This window comes from Vicia villosa, linkage group LG2, assembly GCF_029867415.1.
Source record: "Vicia villosa cultivar HV-30 ecotype Madison, WI linkage group LG2, Vvil1.0, whole genome shotgun sequence".
In the NCBI taxonomy this organism is placed as follows: Eukaryota; Viridiplantae; Streptophyta; class Magnoliopsida; order Fabales; family Fabaceae; genus Vicia; species Vicia villosa.
Window position 1 is genome coordinate 170,682,379 of NC_081181.1, and position 20,078 is coordinate 170,702,456.

The 20,078-nt window shown below is 33.1% G+C and overlaps 3 protein-coding genes across 3 annotated transcripts; 1 reads left to right on the forward strand and 2 right to left on the reverse strand.

The window, feature by feature from the left end:
* Positions 1 to 1,066: 1,066 nt before the first annotated feature.
* On the reverse strand, positions 1,067 to 1,953 carry LOC131650632 (early nodulin-like protein 21). Its single transcript, XM_058920337.1, has 2 exons — positions 1,749 to 1,953; positions 1,067 to 1,356 (listed from the first exon to the last, which is right to left on the reverse strand). The coding sequence occupies exons 1-2, from the start codon at positions 1,951 to 1,953 to the stop codon at positions 1,067 to 1,069; spliced, it is 495 nt and encodes a 164-aa protein (XP_058776320.1).
* Positions 1,954 to 2,224: 271 nt separating this feature from the next.
* On the reverse strand, positions 2,225 to 5,634 carry LOC131647419 (uncharacterized membrane protein At3g27390-like). Its single transcript, XM_058917308.1, has 10 exons — positions 5,374 to 5,634; positions 5,037 to 5,145; positions 4,752 to 4,944; positions 4,435 to 4,571; positions 4,052 to 4,340; positions 3,855 to 3,961; positions 3,634 to 3,775; positions 3,205 to 3,400; positions 2,826 to 3,066; positions 2,225 to 2,612 (listed from the first exon to the last, which is right to left on the reverse strand). Exons 1-10 carry the CDS (start codon positions 5,465 to 5,467, stop codon positions 2,381 to 2,383), a joined length of 1,740 nt encoding a protein of 579 aa, XP_058773291.1. The 5' UTR covers positions 5,468 to 5,634; the 3' UTR covers positions 2,225 to 2,380.
* A 7,868-nt stretch (positions 5,635 to 13,502) lies between these two features.
* LOC131652951 (pentatricopeptide repeat-containing protein At3g13880-like) lies at positions 13,503 to 16,064 on the forward strand. Its single transcript, XM_058922948.1, has 2 exons — positions 13,503 to 13,832; positions 14,034 to 16,064. The coding sequence occupies exons 1-2, from the start codon at positions 13,546 to 13,548 to the stop codon at positions 15,727 to 15,729; spliced, it is 1,983 nt and encodes a 660-aa protein (XP_058778931.1). The 5' UTR covers positions 13,503 to 13,545; the 3' UTR covers positions 15,730 to 16,064.
* Positions 16,065 to 20,078: the final 4,014 nt, after the last annotated feature.

Sequence of the window (20,078 nt, forward strand, 5' to 3'; positions counted from 1 at the left end):
CTAAAAACGACGGGCCTAACTATCTATCTTATCCAAAAGGTCTTTGGTGCTTGACTGGCCTCGATCTAGTAGGATCTTAAGGTGTGACCATGGATGTCATCTATTATCTCAAAAGTGAATATTTCATCCTTCGGGGACATGGATGTCATTTATTGTCTCATAAGATCATTGAATGAGTCTAACGATCCAAATAGATGAAATCGATATCATAGGTTGGAATTGAACCGATTAGGCGTTGCAGTTGAATTTGCGTTTATTTTATTTTATCAAATATTAAATGGTTTAATTGACTACTTTTATACTCTAAGGGTGTGTTTGTTTCATGGATTAATATTATATTCCTTGGAATATTATTCCAAGGATTATTATTCCTGGGAATATTATTCCAACCTATGTGTTTGGTAGAAATTTAGATTCCTAGGCATAATAATAAAATTTGTTTAATTTTAAATTATAAAAAAATAAAAATAAAAATAATTATGAGTAATAGTTGGAAGTTAGAGTTAGTTTAACTTATTCCCATGGGAATATTTTATTCCCACCCTTTATGCCTTGGAATAAGAATTCAAAAACTATGTGTAAATAAGATTCCTTGGAATAAAAAATTCCTTGGAACAACTTTTTAAAACTTGAATCAAACATGGGAATATTGCATTCCCATGCTCATATTCCCAGGAATAATTTTGGTAACCTTGAAACAAACACACCCTAATAGATTAGATTTATTTTATAAAAAAAAAAATATTTAGATGAGTTTAAAACAAAAATGAAGAAACCCCAATAAAATTGTCGTATTGTATTGACAGATTTTGGCCATATAAAAATAAAAATTGAAAAAGTGTTTTTTATTGGTATGAGACATAATCATTTTAAAGGAATGAAAAACAAAATACAAACATTATAAATTGTGATAGAATATATATGAAATACTATTCGAAACAAATCCTATGAACTTACTTATACAACCCAAAACAAACAAACAAACAAAGGGAGACAAGACTAAAAAACATGAAGAAAAAAATTGCACTGAACCTAGGAAACCAATCTAATGAAATTCTTAAAGTACTCAAATTACATAGGACACAACAAATGCAAAAACAAAGACACCAATTGAAAAAACAGGAACATGGTAGGCAGAAGATTTGGAATGAATATCTTGAATCATCACTCTCACAATCATTTTTTGTCCTTTCTCACAATGCCCTGATGCACCACTTATGAAGTAGAATGTTCCTGAATGACCAAACTTGAACTCAGTGTCACCATTGTTTGAGAAAAATGTTGGTTGTGTTGCATTGCAATCATTGTAGTTTTCTTTTCCAACTTCCATCACTGAATCCTTCTTGTACTTGAAAACTACAAACACAAAAAAAATATATAAAAAAATCAGTTTTTGTTTTAGGTCAAAACATCAAAGTTTTTGATGCTCTAAAACCCTAAAAATATATGTTAGTGTTTATAATTTATTTTCAAAAAAATAAAATGAATTATTTTGTAATCGCTATCAATATTGCGTTATCAAAGTGTTTAGTGTCACCGCAGCCACAAAATAATCATAATTGAAGTTACCTCAACTATAAATATTATCACTAAATTTAACATCTTTAATATTTAGTGACAAAATTCGAAGAAGAAAATCATCTTCGTATTTTTTGCTATTTCGATTTTTTCTAGTCGTGACGATTTTAAACCCTAGTTATTGATGTATGTATGAAGAGGAAAGAAAAAGAGTGAGAAGTAGTGCATACTTATGGAGTCACCAACTTGGAACCTGAAGTTAGAAGCCCAAATATTGTAGATATCAGTGTCATTGGGTGGTGGAACAACCCAACCTTTTAGGTCACCAACTTGAAATTCATGAGAATCTACAAAGGAAAATTGTAGACAAGAGACAATAGCCAAGAGAAGCACAAGTAGGGTTGTGGAATTCAAGGAGATAGTAAAAGAAGCCATTGGAGGTGCGAATAGTAATGTGAGTGTGGAAGAGTTTTGTTTTATGGTGAAATGAAATTTTAGAGAGATTAATTGGTTAGTTTAATTTATAGAAATTTTGATTGAGAAAGTGGAGAAGTTGGTTTTGCAAAAGTTGGATGAGAAATGGAGATAGTGGGTGGTTACATTAATATTTGGTAATTAATTTGGCTTTATAATAAAAATTAACTAAATTGAAAATATTTTATATAGGAAAAATGGAGGGAAAATAATAGATATATTCAAAGCTGAAAAAAATGTAACGAAATTTAATGGATCATGGAGCATAGTAGTTTAGTCACGTTCTCTTTTTCTTTTTTTTCTGTGGTATATAACATGATAATGATACATTATATTTTTATTTTTATTTTATGATAAATTACATACATATAACATGCATTATATATTCTTATAACGAAGTTTCTGAATCTCTTATATCTTCAGATTCTATATCAGAAATATTACTTTTGCTGACTTTGAATGATTTCAAACTAAAAATCTTAGGAAAAGCACTTTTTGATCTGATTATTGTTGAAGTTCCATGTTTATCAGCAAGCTCTTCAGATAACGTGTTCACGAGAACATCGAATCGCCTTTTGTATGTTGGAAATCTTGTGATAAATTTTGTGATACCTTGAAGCCTTCGCAATAAAAATTACAATAGTTATCGGAAAAATTAATGAGTTTAACACGGATGCATTGTAAATGTAAAATAGTTTTATACCGAAATTCGATGAGAATTTATCTATTGCAATATAAGTTATTAATTAATATTGAATTCTCATCCGATGTGAGTGTAAAAGTTTTGTTTATAATGACAGTATATTTGTAACTTGATTTATTGTGATATGTACCTTCTAGCCAATGCATCGAATTCGGCGAGTTTGTGGTCAGATTCGGGAAGAGGACCAAAAGTTAAATTTTTCACCCTTTCGGGATCGCCATTGAAAAGAACTAATTTGCATAAGTAGTCCTCTTCGGAAACTGAAAGATTTTCAGCTTTGATTTGATCTTTAATGATCAAAAGTGGATTAAGGAACCATTCAAAAAACTTCTCCTTTGGTCTATTTGTTGTAGTTAGTTCGGTATCATCAGCTGCATTGAGGAAGTAACCAATTTATGAATACATATAAGCAATTATATAGTAAGCGCTTATAGTATAAATGCTTAATGAAATTGTTTATTCAAACTTAGCATAGAAACAACTAAAATAGCAATAAGTGTTTCACTTACTTATCAATATACCGGGAGAATCGGCTTTTATAGAGCGCAAAAGCGCTTGAAGAAGACAATAAGCTGGCAAACCAATACTAATGACTTTACTCTCTTTGCCAAACATGGATTCTTGAATGTCATCATGTGTTATTAGTCCTTGAGAAACCAATGTTTCTCCTACTTTGTGACATTCCTTGCACAAGCCATCCAATAACTATATATGGCATGATAAAGAGTAAAAATTTGAAAGTCCCTCATATTTTATGTAGTCGTTATTCTGGAATTGTTCGATCAAAATCAGATGACACGCATTTTAACAGTGTATTTTGACTTGAATCGCGTTGTAAAAATATCAGTTATATGATTTTGATTAGACAATTCACAATCTCCGACTATAAAAGAAGCAAGAAAATATGATTGTTTTACAGATAAATTCGTAAAAAATACCTCAAATGGTTTCAACTCGGCTATGTTATTAGTTAGAGTAATTGTACGTGAAATAGTCTTTGTTAGAGACTTAGTTCTTGAGATGGAATTTGAACGTGACGTTGTCTGTGATATTTCGATCTTTTTTCTTCGATATTTAGGCCTATCAAAAACAAGTCAAGAGCATCATTAGCCGAAAAATCTCAAAACAAGATTTATTCGAAAGGAGTGAAGAATGAAACCTTGGGAAGCAAGATCCTTCCGGCATATCAAGAACATCATTACTGTATTCATCGTAAAGAGACAAAGTTGCAACAATGTATCGAAGGCCAAACAAAAAAGACGACTCCTGCATTGTAACTCATGTACATGTCAGTATTACTATCGTGTTTGATGTCTGTGTCAGTATATCACCACAATGCAAAAAGCAATAGATAACGTGATAGACAATAATTCCAGCGCGAGCGCCAAGAAAGATACTTGCTATCACCGATACAAGAAACGCGCCGACAACAGCCAGTGGCCATAGAAGAATAGCAAGGCCTGCAAAAGGCATACATATTGTCTCCAAGAAAGGTCCTTCGCGACCGATGAGGTCACGAAACAACCGGTTCCAGCCTTTGAAAAGCATGTATGGAACTTTACATAATGCAACCAGTGATATAATTGGAACATCGACTATGATTCCGAGAATCGCAGCTACAATAGCATCAAGTAGATAATCTGGCCTGCATACAAAACATCAATAAAATTTCACAACATAGTAACTTAGCAAGATGTGATTTCATTGAATATTGATTAAGAAATATTATGACATGAAACCTGATCTCATAGTATTTTCCATTTGGTGGTTCATCTTGTCTCAGATCATCCATGACAGAGAAATAAGTATGGAAGCATGCATCTCTTACATCCTTCACAATATCAAAAGTCTTCAATATACCGCTCCATGTTCCGTCCTGTGACAACAAATTTCAACAACGACTTGGATGGTTACGTCCTGTAAAGCACGGATTTTAGAAACACGACACCAATACTGACACGTCGATATATGCAAATATTTAAAAAAATTAAACTAAACGTAATCACAAATGTCGATATCGGTTTCTTGTGATGAATAATAAGGAAACAAAACATACAATTAAACAGTGGAATATTTTGTTGTCTTGTCCTTCAATAGCTTCAAAGGTAGCAAACAATGGTGAAAGAAATCCATAGCAAACACCACCTACAATACTTCCGAAAATTCCAAGAATTGGCCATAAAATCAACACCACTGGTAGTAGAATTGTGCACATCACAAACTTCAATAATGGTCCAAATTGTTTACATCTGTAATAAAATCAAAAAATCAATAGACGAAAAAATCACAAAAATAAATAAAAAAGTTATAGATTTTTGTTGAAGCAAAAGAAAAAAAGTACCTCAAAACACAGTAATATGTCCAAATAACATGTATGCACCAAAGACCAAGTATGATAATTGAGTTTGCAGTTGTCATTATTAAGCATATTATTGGACAAAAAATGACACCTGAAATGTTATAGCATATGTAATTAATCATCCACAAAACTTGTAAATAATTTTAAAAAATGAGATAAATCTTTAAATATATAATATATTTCAAAATGAAATACATACAAAAAAAGGGCTCCTCTAGGATTCAATTTTTGACGACAACATTTATTTATATTTATGCATTAATGTAAAAATACATGAAAAAAAAATGATAAAGCATGAAAAAAAATCCACAAAAACCACCTTTAATGGTGCCTAGAATGCAAAGGCTGATGAAACAAGGGAGAAAGCATAACATGCTCCATAATGAAGACCAAAAATCATCTGGAGGTTCCATTACAACTTTGGTTATTAAAATCTCATTTCATTTTGCACCTAATAGCCATAGATGTAGAAAAACAACAAAAGGGTCACTTTTTTTATCCTTTTTTGTGGAGGTTTTGGATTGGAGACTTTAAAATATTTGAAATTTTTTAAAAGGGTACACGATGATTGTGTTTGTATATATTTTTGGTAAGAGAGTGGTTTATGTGTATTATAGAAAAGAATGAAGGAGTGTCACATAATGCTTAACCAAATCCTCATAAATTATCATATCTTTAATCCTTTTTATCTTTCTTAGATGCTTATTTTTGTGATTAAAGCAAAGGAAAGTGTGGTTTTGTGGTGAGTTGTTGTGATGAGGTGCCATCTTTTTTGGATTTGGTAAAGGAAAAAGGACCACTTTGAACGTGAGTTAGATTACAATAAGCATGTATGTTACTCTAAAACACTCATTTCTTTTTCTTTCTTTTTTAATTCATCAATTAAGGGATTATCTTTCTTTCTTAATTCATCAATTAAGGGATTAACATCTTTCAGTATATTATTTTGTCATAAGTACTGACAATGGATCGAACTGTTCGCCAAATAGTTAAGAGAATCAAGAATCTCTAACTTGTGTCATCGATGATGAGATCTAACTGTAGTTCTTGTATGAGTAGTTGTGTCCGACTCTTTAACGAGGTTACACCTGTTTACCTATCTTTCGTGATGACGCTTGGAATTGAGCACTTGTGAATAAGCCGATCCAAAATAATTAGTATTATATTAACATCTTTGTTAGAGATTGAATCATGAACCTCCAACTACTTCAACCCTTATATCAATTAGTTCAAATCATTTGAGCTATCTCTCATATTAATTTAAGTCTATCATAGTTAGGTATGTTTTGCAGCATGCACTTTTTTCTTATAAAATATGAGAAGTTTGAGGAAGAAGAGACACACGTCCACATAAGAGTTTTTCCACTTTATTAACGAAATCTCAATGTAAATTGAATAAATGGCATCATAAAAAGTGATCATTAATTCTTTTTATATGCGTAGTGCGTTACTACTTAAAAACATGGGACAAAATTACGGTTTGCATATCCATGGATACAAATTAAGGTTCATTTATCACTTGGCTGTGAAAAATATTCATACAATAATATAATTTCGTTATAATATGTATATCCAAATATGTCGTATACAGCACTAATACTATAAGATAATTATTATATAAAGGGTCACCTTTTAAGCAAAAAAAAAGAAGAGGAGAAAATTAAAAGCAAGGGATCAACTTTGTAAGTATGGTTAAGCAAAAATTTTGTGTTTTGAATTTTGTGTTTACTAAAAAAGAAAAGGTATTTCTTTTCATTTGGACCAGGCTTCTAAAAGTAATTTAGTTCCTCCACGAGAAAATGAGATCATGATATTGTGTATGCTTTTCCAATTTGATTGGGAATTTTAGGTAATTATTGTTTGAAGAATTCATTGTACCTAAATTTGGCTATGTAGCACACTAGTGGCTCTAAAGAGTATGGGGTATTTTTCATAAGCTTGACCACTTTGTACTTGTTATGACATTCCGGCTAGGTTAAGAAGAAATTAGAGTACTTGAGATTGATTTATGGCATAATCTATGAAGAGATATGAACTAAATTAGACTATTTTAAAATATATCAAACAACTGAGTATGAGAATTCACAAGAATCTTAGAGTTTTAAATTACAATGGACACCAAAATGTTGTGGATCTTGCTTTTGATGTTCCTTCGACGTTTGGGATCTTCGTTCTATAGTACCAAAGATTGATATTGATAGGGTGACCGATCTTGAGCATGTGGGTTGTCAAGCTACAAATGTGAAATGTATTACGTATGTAACTGAATGATTGACCCTGACTTGCACTATATTCACGACAAATGGAGAGTTCTCCTCCTCATAAGAGCACATTCATGCTTATCTTTTCAAAGAATAGTGAGAGATTGTCACTTAAGTTGCTAGGGTTGAAAGCTTGAAGACAACCATTGTTGACAAGGATGAGAAGATTCTCAGCGTCGCCAGCTTGCAAACGGATCTTGATACAAAAAGGTAGAATAAATTAAAGATCAAATCTACTCTCTTTCCGATTAGAAGTTCACCTCTAATTAGTGGTGATATGTCATTTCAAATGGGAAGAAAGCTACTAAGAACCATTGATCGTTGTCATAAGCGGTAAAAAGAATACTAAGAATGCGATTAAACCTGGTAATCTCAAGGACCTCTGATTTGAAATAAAAATGCAAAAATAATAATACAAGTCAAATGGGGTTATTCGTACAAAATAGTTTATAATTAAATAAGAAAAATAATTGAAAAAGACAACCGTGTTGGGGAGATCGGGAGATCGGGGGAGGCGTGAAAGGGAGACACAACATCTCTATACAAAATCTTAAGACATTACGTGTATGGGTCATTCTCTTATGAATCCAACATTTCACTCATTCATGTGGGACTTAACCACTCACATTTTGTCTCACACAAGTGTGAGACTTCCACATCCTATAACAAAAATAAGATCCAACTTTCACTCTCCCACCAAGCTGAACCATGTCTCTAATACTACTTGTTGGAGAGACTGAGGGAGTAGGGAGCAACAACGGGACTAAGGCTCTAGAACTACAAGAAAGGGAGACGTCACGTCTCCACCCAAAATAGTAAGGCATCAAGTTGTGGGTTCTCTCTCTCTCTCTCTCTCTTATAATAGACGATGCGAGACTTAACCACTCACACATTCACCCTACACGATTCACTAATTACGAAGATTGGCATGGGATATATTATAAGTTACAATATATATTTAATTTTTATTCTATTAATATTTAAGTGTGTTAGTCTAATCAATAAAGCTATACGATTAGTCTTACACAAATTTATTTTGAACAATCATTACAAACAAATAATGATTATTGGCACAACTGTTACAAAAGAATATAATCGTTCCAAACCTACAACAACCGTTATAAATCATAACAACCCATATTCGATTTAAAAATAGCTACTTCTCAAATTAAATCAAATAATCTCGTTCTAAATTAAGTCATCAACTGATTATATCAATTGAGATTAAATCAAACACAAATTTTAATTATTAACCAACAATCATAATCAAATTTGCAAGATAAGGAGTTTGAAAGAAAATAAATAGAATCATAAACTTAAATTAACATTGAAAATAGAACATCAAGCTAAAGTTTTAAGTCTTATATACAAAATATTTAGAATAGTAGACCGGAGATAGATATTTGAGATTCACTAAGACTCTTATTTATAGTAATAAAATGCAAACCTAAAACTAATTAGGATTCTGAATTCTTAATAAGAGTTAGGTCCATTAGGTGCTAGAAGGCTCATTATAAGATTAACTATAAAATTTCACATAAAAAATCTGCAGTCAATAATTTTGCTACAATAATTAGTCTTTTTGACTGCCATAAAATTTGAAATGGGCTTTGAGTCCAACATAATATTTGTATGTTTGTTTCTCAAATTTCCAAATCATGTTTTCAAGCTTTAATCCAACAATCATAGCCCGTGATATGGGCGACAAAGTGAAATATGGTAATGATGATGGGGTTATTACCTAGTAAAATCACTAAAGTCCAATTAAGATCCAAAGTTTATTAAAAAGCTAAGAGATAAGTATTCTATATGAAAAATGTTCAAAATCATTTAGTAAAATGCTATAAAAGTGTGTAAAAATGAAATGATTAACCCCCCTTTTGAGGTTTGAAGAAAGGGTCGGGTTCTTCATCACCGAGAAGGGACAACTTGCTAAAGTAAATAATCAGTTTGTTAAAAAGTTTGACGAGGTCATTTGTGCTCAAGAAGTCATACCATATAGTTTTAAGAATTCCATAGTCTAGATTTGTCTACTAAATCTTGGCATTTAACACTTATATAAGGAAACGATTGCTACAAAAATGTTTTAGACAATAAGAATATTTGAAGATGATTTCTTCTTGTGTAGGGTCGTGTTCTACACTCTGCATCCATATTTATTTACTTTAATCTATTCTCGTTGTAGATCTAGTCCCCATGTTTTTCTTGTAATATGGATAATTTTCGTCGAGGTCGTGTTTGTTTTATTTCTTTGGTGACTTATCTTGAAGCTTGTTGTTATTTCGCGTGTCTCCATGGAAGAAGTTTCTTTGGCCAAGGTTTCCCTTTCTTATACCCCTTGGTTAACTAACTAGGATGGATATAGCACTTATGGAACTCAACGTCCCTTCAATGGTTAATCGATGAGGGGGTTTGTGAACCATATTTATATGGTCTAAGACATGGGCTTCGTTCCTCCTCTAAGGGATGAGTGACGCATGTTAGACAATAAACAATAATCTAAAGGGGGTAAATAGATCACAAATGAAATTTTCCTATTAAAATTTTGTAATGAAAAAAAGTGTTTCACTATGGCATACGAAAACAATCCCAAATCGTCAATCGCCGATCCCGAACTGTTATCGAAAAGACCAGATATGCATTGACCGATAGAACGAATATGTAAAATGAGAAAAACAATCAATATATTTTTAGCAACTATGTTTGAATCTAAATCATACTATAGTAATCAATTTCCAAACAAAAATTAACTTAAGCAATTTGTCAAACACTTGATGTGAAATCGATTCAACACATATTTTTCTATGATTTTGTTGATATGTAAATCCAATTACAATCACATAGAATGTAATCAACTTAACAAGGCAGTTTAAAATATTAGGCAAAAAGATTTTCTAGATTATCAATTGCACAATCAACGTTTTCACTGCTAACCCTCAAAACCCTATGGTTGATGTTGATCCTATCTTTTTTTCTTCCCTTAAACTTGACTCAATCAAGTAACGCAATATTTTCAATTGGATCCTCCGGTTATCATTACTCTTTCGACAGAACCCTTTTCTTCGAAGTTTTCACTCGACTGAATCCAAATTACGAACGTATCGTGACCCAAGATTATCAAAGTGATCCTCCGGTTACCGTTACTCTTTTGACAAAAACCCATATTCATCAAAGCTTTTACTCGACTGAATCCAAATTGGATAATCTTGTGAAAAACTCCAAAATCAATCCTTGATCTTAGAATAAAACCCCAAAAGGATTTTTCTTGAAACCCCTAAAGAAATATCAACCCAATTTGATTACATAATCCTAAATTGGACCTTATCAAACTATCTCTTGTTCACAAAAAAAAAGAAGATTATGTGTAGTTGTATGTATGCAATGAGAGAGGATGAAAATCTTTATATATATTTTTGGTTTCAATCACTTAGAAATGATGCATGAATGACTATATATATGTGTGTGAGTGTGTGAAATAATGAAATAGAAAAAATAGAGTTGCAAAATTACAAAATTGGACATTTTCAACAATGGGAGTTGACTCATTTGAGGTGAGAGTCTTCCTGCAAGGCAATGAAGTCACTCATACTGCCTGGGAGTTGACTCCCAATGGATAGAGAAGTTTTGAGAAAATTTGCTTCACTAGGAGTGGACTCATAACACGTGGGAGTCGACTTCTCCGTGTTTTGTATCGACTCCAAATGTCTATGAGTCGACGCATCCTAGACAAGGATTAAAAATGAAAAATAAATTTCAATGGGAGTCAACCCACAACTCAAGGGAGACAACTCCTTAGCATTGTGTGTCGACTCCTTTGCCCCTATATGTCAACTCATTTTTGGCAGAGAGTTTTCTTTTCAATATGCTTTAGAGGGAGTCGACTCCTATCACAGGTGAGTCGACTCTAAACATGGTTTTTCACAAAAATGTCTATTTTGACATTTTAAACATTTTCAAATGCTTTTGACTTGATCTAAAAGTATCATTAGATAAAAGCGCAACTCAGACATAGAGAGATAAGGTCCAATGTAGAAATACTACATATTACCTAGTTTTGACATCATTCAAAACATCTAAGAGAGGATATTGCACTCACAACGCCTCGCTGCCTCCCGATTCAGTAAGGGACCACCTTAGAGACTTTTGTTTATTGAGTGTGGACTATGTTGATGGGTTTATGTTTGGCCATCTATTTGGGATCTTTAATCCTTAATAGTGTGATTCCTTCATACCTTCCCTCGGGAAAGGATGTACATGTCTTGATCCCTCTTGTATTTTGAGTAGATTGTCTTTTAAAAAAACATCTTATTACAAAGGTCTCGTGATTGGTCGGGCTACATCCACATGTGATTTTTCATATTATTGATGATTGAGGTGTTTCAATACCATATTTGTCCTGTTATTTGTACTTTGTGATTTCAAGTCTTCTATAATTAGATAATGGTGAGGCTTTACTAGCCTGTTGGTCCCCTTGTCGCCCTTGTCGTGAAATTTTTTACAACCATGAGGCCTCATTGAATCATCTTTAGATGAAAATGAACTTTTAGAGGGTATTTTCTTTTATTCACGCGATATTCGATGTTGTCTTCATTTTTTAAAGTCTATTTCTTTTGAGATTTTATCCTTCCTTGCCTTCGAGTCTTAATTCTCTCATTTCACTTGTTTTGATCAATTGGTCCTATTTTCCCTTTTTCAAACTTGATCTGATATCTTCCATGTTTATGTCTAGGGTTTTAAATCACCCCTTAATTCTTTTAGGACTATTATGACTCTCATTGTCTTACCTTTGTAAAATTATAATGATGTAAGAAACTAAGATCGACATGCCTCCAAGTTGGCCAAAGGTTAAAGAATTACGTAACGAGGAATATAGTTGATCATGCAATGTATTTTATATTGAAAGCACATCCTTAAGGAAAATAAGATGGAATTGTTAAGTTAATGATCTAAAATATGTGTTGTATGGAAGAAAACCCGCGAGATTTTACATTTATATCCTTTACATTGATATATATATATATATATATATATATATATATATATATATATATATATATATATATATATATATATATATATATATATATATATATATATATATGGCAGTCATTTTTGTTGCTCTTAGCATGTGTCGCGATATCAACAACACATTCACATATTCAAGTTTACTATAAACCTTTAAAATCGTTTTTTCATGACACCAACCATCTCCAAATAAACTATCTTAGATACACCGAATTTTTAGAATTTTGTTCATACATAGTGGTTTGAACTCCACTTATATAAAACATGGTGTTATCTCTAACAAACTTTCTCCTATGATGAAAGATGACATTGAAAAAACTCATTCTCAGTTTTAGAAAACACTAAACAAAATTAAAATTATGTTAATTTTGAAAGCTATTATTCGATTAACTATTTTGAAAAATTTGAGCGATTCAAGCAATTTTTGAGCATCGATAAACACTTTACCCATATGCACCTCTTTCTTCTTCTTCTTCTTTCGTTGTTACGCTCCTCAAAAGTGTCTCTAATAATGTTTCTATGTTAGGACAAATGAGACGGGTTAGAATAGAAAAAACAATATTGTTTTGTTAAGGAACCTGAAATGGATGCAATTGGAGAACTAATGATCTTGATTGATGATACTGATCTCTTTTACAATGTCGTGGAATGAACTTACATGGTTAGCAGGGCCGTCTTTGAGGGCGTGCAAAGCGGGCTACCGCACAGGGCCTCAAGTTTTCCAGAGTTAAACTATAGCTAAATAGGGCCTCATAAAATATCAGGTAGGTTAAATTGTGAGTACATAAGGCCTCTAATAGTTTTTTATGGTTAAATTGCGGCTAATCTACACAGGGCCTCCAAAAACTTGAGACGACCTTGATGGTTAGCACTCCAATGTCCAAGTCAATTTAAAATTCAAGATGAGTGTGATGAAAAATTGAGATCATAGAATGTATCTTCCTCTTTGCGTGTGAATTGATTTTATACCTTGAATCAAGTAGAGTAAATTTGAAATGAATTGAAGCTTAGTCGTTTAGGCCTATGGGCGCCCCATAATAGATACAATTTTTTTATCTATAGAATGTATCTTTAACTAGTTACAATTTTTTTAATAACTAATGCATTTTATTCTGTCTTTTTTTTTAATTACTACTTCTTTCCCCCTTGCTTCTAAAACCCACATACTAACGCTATGTCCCTTCCAAACTATCACACGTACATCCATGTTCCATCTCCCCAAACTCAACCCTTTCAAACACCCCATTCCCTCCATCTCCAAACCCTTCTCGTTAAACCCGGTCCACACCTCCCTCAAAAAACCCGGTTCACTCCCATTCTCCTCAACAACCTCCACCAACTTCACCGGAATTCTATCCCTCTGCGCCGCCACAAAAAACCTCCGGCTAGGTAAAGCGATCCACGCTTCAATCCTCGTCAATGGATTCAACAAACCAACTCTCAATTTCCTCATCAACATGTACTCCAAATCCAACCGAATCGAAACCGCGAGGTTTTTGTTTGATTCTTCTGATAATAATTTACTGGATGATGTTTCTTGGAATTCAATTATAAATGGTTATGTTAGGTTAGGTAGTAACAATAGTTGTAGTGAGGTTTTTAAGCTTTTAGTTAGAATGCATCGATTTGGATTTGGTTTTAGTGATTATACTTTGAGTAGTGTGCTTACTGCTTGTTGTTGTGTTGATGATAGTTTTTTTGGGAAATTGATTCATGGATTTGGAATTAAGCTTGGTTTGGATTTGAACGTTGTGGTTGGAACTGGTTTAGTTGATATGTATGCAAAAACGGGATGTTTAGCGGAAGCTGTTAGGGTTTTTGAGAGGTTTGATTGGAAGAATGATTTTATGTATAATGCTATGATTGCTGGATATTTGCATGAGAAGAGTGGTGTGTATAATGGAAATGCACAGGGAGCGCTTGGTGTTTTTGGTGAGATGAGGAGGAAGGGATTGAAGTGTTCGAAGTTTACGTTCTCGAGTATTGTGAAGGCGTGTGTTGGTGTTGGAGATTTTGAGGTTGGGAGACAAATTCATGGTCAGGTTTTTAAGAGTGGTCTTCAAGGTGATGAGTTTGTTTGCAGTTCGTTGGTGGAGTTGTACTCGTTTTTTGGTTCAATTGGAGATGGATTGAGGTGTTTTGAGATGACGCGTAAATTGGATATTGTCTTGTGGACGACAGCGATTGCAGGTTGTGTTCGGAATGGACAGTTTGAAAATGCTTTGTCTTTGTTATATCGATTTTTAGCTGATGGGAAGAAACTGGATGAGTTCATTGTATCATGTGTGATGGGTGCTTGTGCAGATATGGCTGCTGCTAGGACTGGAGAGCAGATTCAGGCTTATGCATTGAAATTTGGTGTTGCGAATTTTACCATGGTTAAAAACTCGCAGATTTGCATGTATGCAAAGTCCGGGGACATAGATTCTGCTCGGACAACCTTTCAAGAGACAAAGAATCGTGACGTGGTGTCTTGGTCTGTGATGATTTGCAGCTATGCGCAACATGGTTTTGCTAAAGAAGCTCTTAGTCTTTTTGAGTCGATGACTATCTCTGGGATTGAGCCTAACCAGATCACATTACTTGGGGTCCTAACTGCTTGTAGCCATGGAGGTTTCGTTGACAAAGGATTAAGATACTACGAAACCATGAAGAAAGATTTTGGCATTGCTGCTAATGTAAAGCACGGTGCTTGCATTGTTGACCTCTTAGGCCGTGCAGGAAGGCTAGAGGAAGCTCAGAGATTTATTATGGATTCCGGTTTTGAGGATGACCCAGTATTGTGGCGGGCCTTGCTCGGTGCTTGCAAGATCCATAAGGACACTGACATGGGAAAGTGTATTGCTGACAGAGTAATAGAGCTTGAACCTCATGAAGCAGCGTCTTATGTGCTTCTTTACAACATCTATAATGATGTGGGGGAAAAGAAACACGCTTTAGAGGTTCGGAAGCTCATGCAAGATCGAGGAATTAAAAAGGAACCTGGTATAAGTTGGATTGAGGTAGGAAATACAGTTCATACGTTTTTGGTGGATGATCGTTCTCATCCAATGAGTGAACTGATTTATTCAAGGTTGGGAGAAATGTTGGTGAAGATAAAGAAAATTAGCTTCGATGATGAGAAGCTTCCTTTGGGCATCTCTGAAACAGAACACAGTGGTGCCATCAAAATGAATCACCATAGTGAAAAGTTAGCCGTAACTTTCGGAATTATATCTTTACCAAAATCAGCACCAGTGAGGGTTATGAAGAACTTGAGGGTTTGCTCTGATTGCCATACAACAATGAAACACATCTCAAATGTGGAGAAGAGAGAAATAATTCTTCGAGATTCTATTCGCTTCCATCATTTCAAAGACGGTTTATGTTCTTGTAAAGACTACTGGTAACAAAAAATCATCTCTGTTGATAGCATGTTTTTTACAAAACAAACCCCCCTTGGCATCATACGAGGGCTATAAAAAATGTTATATTAATAGAAGGAACACATTACCAAGCTCTTAAGCTAGTATTATTCTCAAATCTCATCTGCTTTATCTACAAAGAATTGTGACTAAAAGTAGTTATTTCCTGTGTATATGTATAACTGTCCTAGTGCAAGTACATGAAATTGAAGAATCTCTGCTAATAGATTTTAGAATTGGCAGTTTAAAGCATATATACTGTAAGACAAGATTGCTTTCTAATGAAGAAAGGTATTGATGATTTCCTTATTATTGTTTAATCATGTTCATTTATTCAGTTTTTTTTTTTGTATTTCTAATAACTGTTAATAATGAGTAAATTGGCACACATTAACAAAAAACGAGTACCTCGGCACAATGGTTGATGTTTCCAACAAAATAGACTTGGAAGGTGAGGGGTGTCTCCTATAAAAACTCTTTTCAGGCTTTATCTGGAACCAATGCGGGACTTTGATTCTCTCAATATGCCCTATTTGCTGCATTAGTTCTACGGACATATTTCTAAATTACTTTGAATGATGTGTAGATAGCAGGTTTTTTTTTATCTCAACACGCTCATGTAAAGAACAGGACCAAGGTGCTATGCTCATTACTAATGTAAGTTGTGTTTGTCTTATTTTATGTTTCTTATACAGTGGCTTATGTGATGGCTAGTATCTAGTGCTTGACAGACATGTTAAACTGCATGTTAAACTGCTAATTATCGTTATGTGAAAATATTTGTACATGTGAAACTTGTAACATAAATGTAGAATGAATTTGAGAACAACATTACAGAGCTTAGTGTAACAGGTGGTTGAACAGAATAAAATGTGCTGCCGCTGGTACCCATCTTAGCTGCAACTTGCAAGACATTAGGGCACATATATATGTACTAACACACCAATTTTCATAAATTCGTTAACAATTTAGTCATGTTATTGATGCAGCATTTAACTTTGAGATTCCTTTAGAATTTCAGTTCCTATTTGCAGTCTGATATTAAAATAAAATATTTAATTTATTTTTATTATCAAATATCAATTTATATAATTCCTTTGTATAGCCTGAACTGAACTGAAATTTTTACTAATAAAATCAGTATAAATTACCAAATTCTAAAGCTTTAATGTATTATTAGTATGCTAAATTATACTGTCTGTCTCCTATCCTTACTTTAGGTTTCATGTGGTCCTTTTTTTTTCTTTCTTCCCAAGACTGATATCTTACTGTACAAAGTTATACCTAAGGGTGGACATGCAAGCGAAGCCGACCTGAAGCTAGTCTACTCTTAGATTTTGTTTGGATTGATGGAATCGGATGGAGCAGAGCAATATGGGATGGAGTGAAGTGGTATTCCATTGTTAAGATCATTTAAAATCGGACGGATCAGAGTGGAATGAAGGGGCATGGATTTTATTCTATTACTTACCACCATATCTCCGAATTAGGCGGACTGAAGAATTTGCCTTGTTCCGTTTTAAAATTTTCAAAGGATGGAATGAAATATTCATTCCGCTCCGCTTTATTTTGCTCTGCTTCATTCCACTCTCCTAAAACGAACAGAGCGGAATGGAATAAAAATGTCATTTTATTGTTTGGGTATTTCGTGACGGAACGAAACAATTTTGTCATTCCGCTCAAATCAGAGAGTACAAAAATTAATGGAAAGTGATGGAATGCATTCCATCTGGTTCTGTTCCATTTCATCCTTTTTTTAATTAATCCAAACAGGAACATGAAATTATTCCATTCCAGCCAAATTCCATTTTATTCCATCAATCTAAACATACCTCTAAAATGTCTTAACTTCAAACAGAATGCATCAAAATTTTCACTGTAGGGAACTCAAACCCCAACCCTGGTCCCTTTGTTAGTAGGTAGCAGTAGTTTTTCTTTTTATTTCTTTCTGACTGCTGGATTACTGTAGGCTTTCTTCTCCTATTAGTAGCATATCGAAGCACAGATAAAGAAAAGTATTTGACTGTGTCCATTTTATTTTAAAGGCTTATACTATCCAATATTACCAGTTACTAGTTACAAATTAGTTCATGTTATTTCAGATTTATAAAGTACCGTTAATTTTACCATACATTACAAATTCAATAAATTAGCTTATCTACTATCAGTCATCAACTAATTTATCTATTATCAGTTATTACCGATTATACATGCTTCCGTTATAGATTTAATTTGAAAATTATTTTCTATTATACCAAAGCATGCCATAGTTTCCAAAGTGAGAGAGAGGCTTTTAATGTGCATTAGTTAATGAATTTGGATTCAGAATATTAACTTTTCAATCCAGGCTCACATTTTAAATTTGTTATGTATTTGAAACATCATATTTAATTCTCTTTCTATGGAGTTTATTTACTAGATTGAAAAGTGTATGGGAGATTTTCTTTTGTTAGGAATAGGAGATGAAAAAAATCTTTGATTTTCTTTCTGTGTTTAGTTTTTGTTTCAACTATGCATTAAAATGTCCAAGTTTACTGTTAATAATTTGAAATGCACAGCTGATACAATTCTACTGATGTTTTTAGTTTATATGAATCATTCAAACTGGTTCTCTCATTCAAACCACTAATGCACATGGCTTAGACAGATTCAAGTTTAAAGATTCAATTTTTATTTCAACTGTGCATATGTTAACGAAATCAAATTTGGAATATTAACTTAAACTGCTAGGTTCACATTGTGAGTTTGTTGTGTATCGTTATGTACATTTGTGAGCCATTTGACAATAATCTCCACTTTTTAAGATGTGGGATAAAGTTCCTTAAGGTATTGTTCAAGGAAGGCACAACACTCACGGTCTGATTTCACCGATATCCCAGAAGATCAGTTCAAGTTGGTGTATATTACTAATACTCTCAAGGGCAAGTTTCGATTAGATCTATTAGTTGGTAATGTTGAAATAGAGAAACTTGTAAGTTTATTATGTATGAAATTCTGGATTATTACTTACTAACACCTTTGTTTTATATATGTATAAGCTTGAAGATGTTATTGGAGTGCTTCATGAAATTGTCAAGACACAACCACGAGGGAATGGGAAGTAGGTATGCACAAATATTGCTCACAATGATGAAAGGATTGACATCTTAACTAAGTTTGATTATGTACATGAACTTCATTATATATTTCAATTATAGTGAAACCATTATTATTGAAACTATCACTATGTTAAAGAATACACATCAGACATTATATGTTAATAGTTGAGAGTAATCTTCACTTTACAAAAAGTTGTTACAAATCGAGTTTTGTAAAATTGAGTTAAGTCCAATCACATTTGTAAGAGATTTTCAATCTTTTTTCCTTTCAAAGTAGAAACATCATTGATGTTACATTATGGGAGTGTCATATCCCAATTTTACTTTTTAGATTTTATGTGTTACATCCAAGTTCATCTGTCTAATTATCCGGGTTGTGACATTAGTGTATCTTATTATCTTTCATCATCATGCATGATATATATCCCATTGGTTCTTATTAATCAATACAATCCGAAGAAAGTCAACCTTTGATGTAACTCTTTGAATTCTACACCACATTCATTGATCCAGGGGTCACTCATTACAAATAAACAATGAAATGACTAGGTAGATAAACCTTCAACGGCGACTCTGACGTGGACAAACGATGTCTGGGATATTTGGTCATTATCCTTCCTTAGGATACTAGGTTGAGTGAACTTCACACTTCAAAGAGCTTTCTTTGATTGGACAGGGCATCGAGGTGTTCCGCCTTACATTTGCCTGCAGATATTTAGGTTAATGGTCGACTTATTCGGGGATGTAGCTTAAGGTCGGTCGTTGGAGTCTTAGGACCCAAGGGTTGCTTTGTTGGATGCCTCGGAGAGGTTTTTTTTTTATTAGTGGGTTAACTTCTCGGATCCCCTCTATTTCAGAGTGGGTATCTATCTCAAGAGAATATATATATATATATATATATATATATATATATATATATATATATATATATATATATATATATATATATATATATATAGGGACGACTCAAGTGAGAACACTTGGTTATTATGAGAAATGAGAACAATGAATCACGACCATTAAATTTTGATTTTGATGATTTTAATGGATTGGATTGGTTTCTCTATCTATAATCCTTAATATTTATCTTAAATCAACATAGAAAGAGAAACCAATCCAATCCATTAAAATCAACAAAATCAAAATTTAATGGTCGTGATTCATTGTTCTCATTTCTCATAATAACCAAGTGTTCTCACTTGAGTCGTCCCCTATATATATATATATATATATATA

Excerpts from the sequence above, each read along its gene's own strand:
- LOC131652951 (XM_058922948.1), top strand. The coding sequence starts at position 13,546 with ATGTTCCATCTCCCCAAACTCAACCCTTTCAAACACCCCATTCCCTCC. Across the intron at positions 13,833-14,033 it reads AACCGAATCGAAACCGCGAG|TTTTTTTGGGAAATTGATTC; the intron begins GTTTTTGTTTGA and ends TGTTGATGATAG.
- LOC131647419 (XM_058917308.1), bottom strand. The coding sequence starts at position 5,467 with ATGGAACCTCCAGATGATTTTTGGTCTTCATTATGGAGCATGTTATGC. Across the intron at positions 5,146-5,373 it reads CATTCTAGGCACCATTAAAG|GTGTCATTTTTTGTCCAATA; the intron begins GTGGTTTTTGTG and ends ATAACATTTCAG. Across the intron at positions 3,776-3,854 it reads GAAGGATCTTGCTTCCCAAG|GCCTAAATATCGAAGAAAAA; the intron begins GTTTCATTCTTC and ends TGTTTTTGATAG.
- LOC131650632 (XM_058920337.1), bottom strand. The coding sequence starts at position 1,953 with ATGGCTTCTTTTACTATCTCCTTGAATTCCACAACCCTACTTGTGCTT. Across the intron at positions 1,357-1,748 it reads CCAAGTTGGTGACTCCATAA|TTTTCAAGTACAAGAAGGAT; the intron begins GTATGCACTACT and ends TTGTGTTTGTAG.